The 8,468-nt window shown below is 34.3% G+C and overlaps 1 protein-coding gene across 1 annotated transcript; it reads right to left on the reverse strand.

Annotated features, from left to right (window-relative positions):
• Nucleotides 1-4,541: 4,541 nt before the first annotated feature.
• LOC148612629 (uncharacterized) lies at nt 4,542-8,118 on the reverse strand. Its single transcript, XM_088594272.1, has 3 exons — nt 7,963-8,118; nt 6,591-6,695; nt 4,542-4,861 (listed from the first exon to the last, which is right to left on the reverse strand). The coding sequence occupies exons 1-3, from the start codon at nt 7,993-7,995 to the stop codon at nt 4,691-4,693; spliced, it is 309 nt and encodes a 102-aa protein (XP_088450398.1). The 5' UTR covers nt 7,996-8,118; the 3' UTR covers nt 4,542-4,690.
• Between the last annotated feature and the right edge of the window lie 350 nt (nt 8,119-8,468).

Raw genomic sequence — 8,468 nt, forward strand, 5'->3', positions numbered from 1 at the left:
TATGTGATATTTGTAATACGTGACGGGTAGAGGGGTTTCTTAACGCTCTTGGCTATCATTTGGGTCTCTCATGGACGGTGTAAAGCATTGAAGCGTATACAAAGTCCCCGAGCATAGTCATACCCATGAATGTGGGTCATGGTGTATTCGGGGAAATTAGTTGTCATGTGACCACGTTCATTCATAAAATTCATTAAATGCATTATCACGTGATTTAATGTCGATCCGTGACCTAGTGTTCCAATTTGTAATGTGTACGCTATATATATTGTACAGCCTAGAGCATTTGCTGAATCTTCCTCTTTCGTCCACCTCGGACTTGACTTTTTATGAGCAACTCGGCGGATGTTTTAGAAAAGCAGAGGACGCTTACCCTACCGATGCACCTGGTCCATGCTCCCAGTTTTTAGTAGAGGCTGAGTTGCTCGTTTGCTTTTGTTACTTTGTGTGCATGGTTTTGGTTGCTTTTTGTTCTTTGTTGTGTGTGTCTGTTTTCCATGTCTGGTCTTTGTCCCTGGATTGCATTCTTTTGATTACCGCTATAACCTTGGTTCCCTTGATTAATCTTTGACCAAGCAAAATACTTTTTGGGATAAAATCAACACCTCCAAGTGCATGTAAGACAGAAAGGTAGGTCAACTTATTGGTGCACGCCAGTCAATTGATGAGAAATCTCCAAGGCCGAAAAAATAATGTTATGTTTCCAATCACCATTCTAAAATTTTGTCGGGTCTGTAGGTAGGGATTTATTTTTATTGAATTTTTAAAAATAGAATAAGTCTTAGTGACACCAAACTTAGAATACAATGAATCAAATATGCAAAAACAAAAATCATGTCCACGGTCTAGTCCTTTTTGGAATTCGGCGCTTGAGATATTTTTTTTTGTTTTGACGGTGGTGGTCAGAACAACAAATATCTAATTCAAGTTCCGAATCCCAAAGGGTTATTATCTACGACCAAGAGCACACTCACGTCATGTGTGTTTACAATCGAATCTAAATATAAACAACCAATATTTCTCTTTGTTTTTCCATCTAGGATAGAAAAAAATCTATGGCTTTATTTTCTACTTTTTTTCTGAAAGACAATCGGCAGACTTTATAATTATGTTTTTCAAAATAACAAATAAAAACTCTTGGGTAGAGGGTCTGAAGGAGAGACGGTAGGGTGACCGGAACATAACATACGATGATCTCCAACGTTTTTCAGTTTGATATATATGTATATGTCAGACTGCATGAACTGACTACTCTTAATATGAATTTTAATTAAACCATTTTTTGTTTATGACTTCATGCTAATAAAGTAAAGTTTGTACATGTGCATTAAAATATCATTTTAGTCACATTCATACTTGAACATTTGTTAAGAGGGTGGGGATTTTATTAAGTATCAAGACATTAATACTACACACGAAAAAATAAGTAAGTTTTGTTAAATTGTGAAGAAAATTTATAGGATATAATGAAATAGAGATTCTAAAGGTAATGACAGTGTTGTGAAGTACTGAATGTACATACGCATTATGTTGATTCTGTAACCAAATAATACTGGTAGTGCCTCTGGATATATTTTATACAGCTGCAAAACAAGTACTATAGTGTAGAAAACATTTTTCAGGCTATTCAGAAGTTGATAAAATTGTTTGATACAAGATTTAGCTGTGAGCCAGTATCGATGGAATTAGCCTTAAAGTCCTTCATATACCGTTATTGTAATTTTAATTCATAAGAACTTTGAATGTGGTGAATGTTTTCTGTTGAGTAGATGACTGTAGGTGGGAAAACTTCCACAGTTTTGCAGTTTTATTCTCTTTTGATAGAGAACTGTTTAACTATACTAATGTAAAACCAAAGACCTTAAATATGTAAAAAAAATTGCGATCGTATATTGGTATATGTACTGACAGCGGCGTCAAGTTCGGCGGCGTCCGTGTCGTCTTCGTCGTCGTCCATATTCAATAGGTTTTCGTGCAATGACTTTATATAGTTATGGTTGATTAATTGTTATGAAATTTTGATATGATTTTACTAACTACTAAAGGAATGATCCTATTTAATTCTGAGTTTATGACCCCTACCGTTTTCAAATTGGGGCCATCCATGTAACTGACAGATACCACACTGTTGATTTCCGTTAATTTAAAAAAAACTGAGAGTCCGGAATTTTACCAAGCTAACGTGCATAAAGTGAAATGGTCAATCCTTAACATGACATATCAAGTTCAACACAACCATGCTCGTACACCTGCAAGAAAGAAGCGTTGTTATATGTATACGACTTGTCTTATGGTTATGGTAAGCCATTGTGGAATTTGTTCCCCATTTATTGATGTCAGTAGATATGTAGTAACATATGTTAATGGATATGTATCAACATACGCTTAATTCAATTATTGATATCAATAAATGGAGTTTTCTAGGCAATACAAACCCATACAAGACAAAACGTACATGTATGTTCAAATTTGCTCTTCGGGCAATACCAGTCTGGGTCCGTACTTGCCCCTCGGGAAATACCAGTTTGGGTCCACACTTGCCTTATATAAATATAAATATTCGGCCTAGATGTAATTTTTGCGGTCAGACTCCATAAAGTCTTAAAAATAAATAAATCTAAAACTCATTTAATTTTCACGTGGTCTTTATTGTTGCGTATATTTTGTGACCGCTAATGTAGCAAAAATCATAACAAATAGTCCACATTTACAGTAGTTGATTTAGATAAGATTGAACTTTGTTAAGTTGAAACGTTTCGCTGATCAGTTATGTATTTTTTCTAACTACATGTATCAATCATCTCGAAGTATCGGGTCAGTTGTGCTATGGTAATTTGTGAAATGAAAAATAAAGCGTAACATGTCAAATAAACAATCCCGAGAAATCCTTAAAAAATAGTCGTATGTAACCATGAAGATCGACTCGGAAGTTACAATATGTCGCAACGTATTCGCCAGTGGATCACTAACCACAATTTTGTTTTAAAGTGAAGGAAACACAAGTTCCTAACGAAGATCTTTTTCATGCTTCATAATGTTATGGGTAATTTAATTTTTTATGTGTACGTTACCAAGATCATTACAAAATTTAGTGTGGAATTGTGCTAAAGTCAGGCTGTGGGTGATTCATAATATACCACGATAATCAATGAAATACATTTCAGTGGAGTATCCAGAGGGGGATGTAGGGGTGGCAACCCCCTTTTTATTGGAAAATTTCTTACTTTCATGTGTAAAATTGACAAAAAATGGCAAGTAATGTCCTAGCACGCCCCCTTTTTCTGAGGAACCTCGGCTGGCACCCCTTCTTCACAAAGTGTCAGGATCCGGCCCTGCGTGTCCTTAAAACTACTCTTCCTGCGTTCATTTCCTTGTATCTGTTATGTATATCGTTAATATTTTTTGACAGGTTTTAGTGTAAATATTTTGGCGGGAAATTTTCCCCTAATTTTCTATAATAGAATGTAACCAAACTTTTAAAAGTGTTATAAATATTATCCATAATATCATTATATTATTCATATAAGGTGAACATAATTCACACTCTTGATAAAAACCCACGCCAAAGTACTAAACGGAAGTAACACTTTCGACGAAATTTGTTAAAAGTCATATAAACTTATGAATTACAGTTATTAATATTCGACCCCTAATTGCAACCTAACCTAAAAACTGAGTCATTTTAGTATTGCACTAACATCAAATCCTTGACGTTACTACTCCAAATCCAGTCCACTTGAATTGTAGTGACCGATTATTTCTAATGCTGGTAATTTTGATGGTATTATCATTGTGAGCTAGCTTTCAGTAACTGCAAGCGTTCTCATTTTATGTTAAGGGAATTCTAAGAAGAGGAGTTTGATATATTACTCAGTGAATTTTATGGTGTGTTTATTTATTGTTTCAGTTCATTTTGATCTTACATTAAAGGGGATGATTAAGGTATAACCACACGCAGACATGCGCCTGATCTACAGTCAGGAGAAGTTTGCCATTACTGTGTTTTTGTGTCGTTATTTGACTTTTTTAGTATATTTTGTAGAAGATTCATCATTTTTATTACTTTTGTTGTCGGAGCCTTACAGAGCTTACTTAAAGGTGTGTTTACGCTTACTGAAGACCTTTTGGTGATCTCAGTAAGGACTTACTGTTGTCATAAAGGTTATACGATGGTGTATTTGTTGCGTTTCCCAATATCTATTCCTTTTTCTGTTAAATGACAAATGTTCCATAGTAAACAAGTATTAACTATCTCTGGATTATATATATGATATTATTTTTTTAATGGTGTATTTACACTAGTTGAAGACCTTATGGTTATAAAGAAAGGTTGATATACGCTGGTGCATTTTTTAAAGGTTTTACCGTATCTCTTTTTCTATTCACGTCATTGTACTAATGAAAATTCTTTCTTAAACAAAGAGATATCCATCCACTGAATTCTTCGAGTTGCGCATCAAAAGTCAAGTCCGGTACCGGAAGTAAGAGGAAAGGAAAATTGTTTATGACGAGTTGTACAACGAGGCGATAAAAAAATTCCATTTCTTTTTATCGTTGATTTTATTGCAACAAGGCACTAAGAAAAAAGACAGTAGATAAATTGCTCGGAAAGACATACATCCATGTAGTCAGTTCTTCAACAAATCGTTACATTGCACCTAAATATTCTACAAAAAGGGAAAAGTTTTTCTCATTTCTTCTTTTTCTTCTTTGCACTTCCTTTTGCACTTTTTGAACTTTTTGTACTTTTAGCTGACTTTGCACTTCTCCCCCTCGACGATGATCCTCGCTTGTTTTTGCTGTCCTCTTCCTCTCCCTTTGGTCTTGGTACGTACTCCACTCGTTGTCCCTGACATCGAGTCTGAAAATAAATATTCGAGAGATTATCATGAATCTTCGAAACGCCAAGAGTGGATTTAAGGGAACTAACAATAAGAGTAGTACTTAAGTGTCAGTCTCTATAAGAATAATGCAGTGCATGGGTGAAAAATGGTATAAAAAAACACCATTTTGAAAATTTAATTTGACTAATCAAGGAAAAAAAGACAAGATATTCTGCCTCATTTTGGTAAATTGGGTTATAATGTCATTGAAATGCATTAAATATAAACATTTAAAGGACAGATAACTCTATCAAAATCCTTATTATTTCTGACATTCTATTGAAAAATGTCTGAGCATATCGAATGAAGTAGAGATCAAATATTGGTCTTTACAAATAGAGAAAGCATCATTGAGTTAAATTGTATTGTCAGATCAGTGGGTTTTTGACATGTATGTTTCTGATTTTTCCCAACTTGCCTGATCCTTACAAAAACCAGCACGTTGGTAGCATTCTATATAAAATTTAGATACTGTCAGTGGTAGCGGTGAATAATGTAGTAGGAAATTGGTCTTCATTTATTACATTTTCACTTAACGATAGTCCTTTCTGTATTCCGATCTATATTTATTTTAAACCAAATCAAGAACGACAACTCTTGGAAACCCCAAAATGGATTTTGATGAAACTTCCTAAGACTCTGTAATACGCGTTGCAATTGTGCACCTGATACTTAGTTTTCTACCTGAATTACTTCTTGGATTTTCTGATGCAAACATGTACTTTATCTTTTGTCGAGTAGTGGGGCGTAGGGCATCTAATCCACAACTCCCCTTAAACAACTGGATTTTGATGAAACTTTCACGTCAGATGCTTGCTTACATAATGCCATTGTGCACATCCTATTTTTTTTTCATCTGAATGATTTTTTGCCATTGTGCACATCCTATTTTTTTTTCATCTGAATGATTTTTTGGGTTTCCTTATGGGTTTTGCTTATGCAAAAATGAATTTTGTCACATGTCGACTAAGATGGGTTATTTTTCTAATCAACCACTGAATGTAATTTAATACAACTTTCACAGATTCTTTATTATATGATGCCATTGTACCCCTTCTATTTTTTCCATCTAAATGTTTTAAATCACTTATGGGGGGGGGGTCATGTATGTTCTTGGGGAGGGGAGCAGGGGTATCATTAAGTGAGTTTTGCTCCACAGTCTTTCTACTTTTTATCCCAAAAGTACAACAACCAAATGAAAAATTTTATGACTGTTTGTGTGGTCTGTTACTGTTTCTGAATCAGATGTAAACGAAAATTCTGTTTGTTTGTGACATGCATGATTTTTGAGAAGACTGATACTTAAACATTTGAAAAGAGGTGTAAAGAAAACACAGACAGATGGAGCATACAGGACACATCAAGCAAAGAAAACTCGTCAATATTTGATATATATAGGGAGGGACAAGGATTAAATTAGAAATAGATAAAATTATGTAACTAAGAAAAGAGAATGCTGTACGGTTAGAAAAATCCTAGATGAAAAAAATTAGTAAATCCAGGACAGGCAAAGCACGTGTAGCCCTCATAGAAATCAGATGGTTGTTCCCTAAATATTAGAACTCCGTGTCTATAATTAAGTGACAAGAAGTTGAAGGAAATGTATATACACCTACCTCCCCATAACAGTGGTGTGCAAAGAAATGTAATATCGTAATATAATATTACATTAACCAATCACTAGGAAGACAAAATAATTAAGTTTACCTGATTACAGATCCTACACTTTGTTGCTTCTTTCATTTCACCACGAAATTCTCCCTTTAAACATTCTTTGCAATATCTTGTCCCGCACCATTTACACATATAAGTCTAGAAAATATGATACAAAATATTATCATATTTGTTCTAAATTAAATGTAAAATAAAACCAATCTCCAGCATAATGGGTAATATATTCAATACTTCAAAGCTCTACACCCTGCCACACCCATAATTAAACCCTGCCTCTTTATGCATATTATCAGAGTAAAACGGAAGCAACTTAACGGATTTGTAATAAGTGTATAGCAGAGTTTATATGCTAGCAGACTGATACGTATAGTGCGAATAATCAAGGGAACCATGGTTATAGCAGGTATCAAAGAGTAATCAAGGAAACTAAGGTTATGGCAGTAATCAAAGAGTAATCAAAGGAACTAAGATTATAGCAGTAATCAAAAGAATGTAATCAAGTAAAGCACGTCGAGGAAGCGATTATGAGTAAAATTAAAATGAAACTTGCGGCAAATTTCTATACAATAGTAGTACACGTTAATTCTGTAGAAAACATACCCCTTTTTTACTTTAAAAGCTGTTCTCTGTCTTGTTTCGTAACTTTACATTAAAATTGTAGCAGTAAACACTGCCTATTGAAGTATAGTCAAACAAATTATGATCAAAGATGTCAGGCGCGGATTCAAAGATTTTGGAAAGGGAATCTAGAACAAGGGCGTTTTCCTGGCTATTATCTGCTCATTATTGTTTAGATTTAGCAGACTATCAACATTATTTCGAACAAAAGTGGACATTCAACCCTGACAGACCCCCCTCTCCCCGCCTCCCGACTATGTCCCATAGTGCACTTTAAGTTTTTCATTAATAATCAAGTATGTCGGAAATGTGTATCAAGTTAAATATTCTTCTGAAGAATAAGATAAGGAACTTGTGTCGCAGGTTCCGGGGTTTGGACCCTAGTTGTTGTTTGTTTGAACATTGCTCGTTTTGTTTCCGCAAATTTAGAAAAATTGGGTAAAAATGTCTTGACCTCCCCCTTTTTTACAAATTATTTTCTTATTGCGTATATGCATGTAGTCTGACATATTACTTCAAAAGGCATTATCATTCACTCAGTTAACTAATTTAATTAGATCTTGAACCGACTCAACGGTTACCATTGTAATACATTGAAACGCCAAATCAAAACAAAGGTAATTGTGTGGTACTTTTCATTAGAATTTAAACGGTTTATCAAGGTTTTAAAAGCCAAATTTAAATAACTTAGTCAAAGTCAAATCGACCCGTTAACAAAGAAATTTTAATCATAATGTATCTTAATTCTTTGTCTAATTAGTGCTACATTTTACTAAAAAGGTCTTACCGAATTGGTTAATGAACATCCCCAACGACACATTTTCAGGTACAAGTGCAATTCCAAGAGAAAATAAAAGGGGTCTTCCTGGTTCTTTTCGATGTAAACAAATATGGCGGTGGACAGTTTTACCTGTGTTGCTAATGTCAACTACCGGGGTTTATCAGGTTCGTCGGTTTCATTTAAATGTAAACAGATATTGACGAACTGCGGAATACGCAATGCTAATTCAAAGTGCTACATACTTCGCGTTTAAGGGTTAAACAGAACAAAATAAATTATTCATGTGTGTTTTGTTATTTAATTATAGCGTGTAATACGTATACATATACGAATACTGTTTATTTCAGATTTTAGCAGGGTTACTGTAAATCAGGTAAAGTTCTTCTGATCAGTCATGTCAGCCTATTTTTGTCTCATTGTTTCCCAATAATTGTCCGGGGGATATCGGATAAGAATTTTTTATCCCGCACAAGTACAAAATTATTATTTATATTTCAGCAGCAACCGAAATC

Source organism: Perna viridis, chromosome 7 (genome assembly GCF_037379345.1).
Source record: "Perna viridis isolate PV_CMFRI_1.1 ecotype Kerala chromosome 7, ASM3737934v1, whole genome shotgun sequence".
NCBI classification, from domain to species: domain Eukaryota; kingdom Metazoa; phylum Mollusca; class Bivalvia; order Mytilida; family Mytilidae; genus Perna; species Perna viridis.

Coding starts and splice junctions, on each gene's coding strand:
- LOC148612629 (XM_088594272.1), bottom strand. CDS start 7,995: ATGTGTCGTTGGGGATGTTCATTAACCAATTCG. Junction 6,696..7,962: donor GATGTTCATTAACCAATTCG/GTAAGACCTTTT, acceptor CATATTTTCTAG/ACTTATATGTGTAAATGGTG. Junction 4,862..6,590: donor AGTGTAGGATCTGTAATCAG/GTAAACTTAATT, acceptor ATTTATTTTCAG/ACTCGATGTCAGGGACAACG.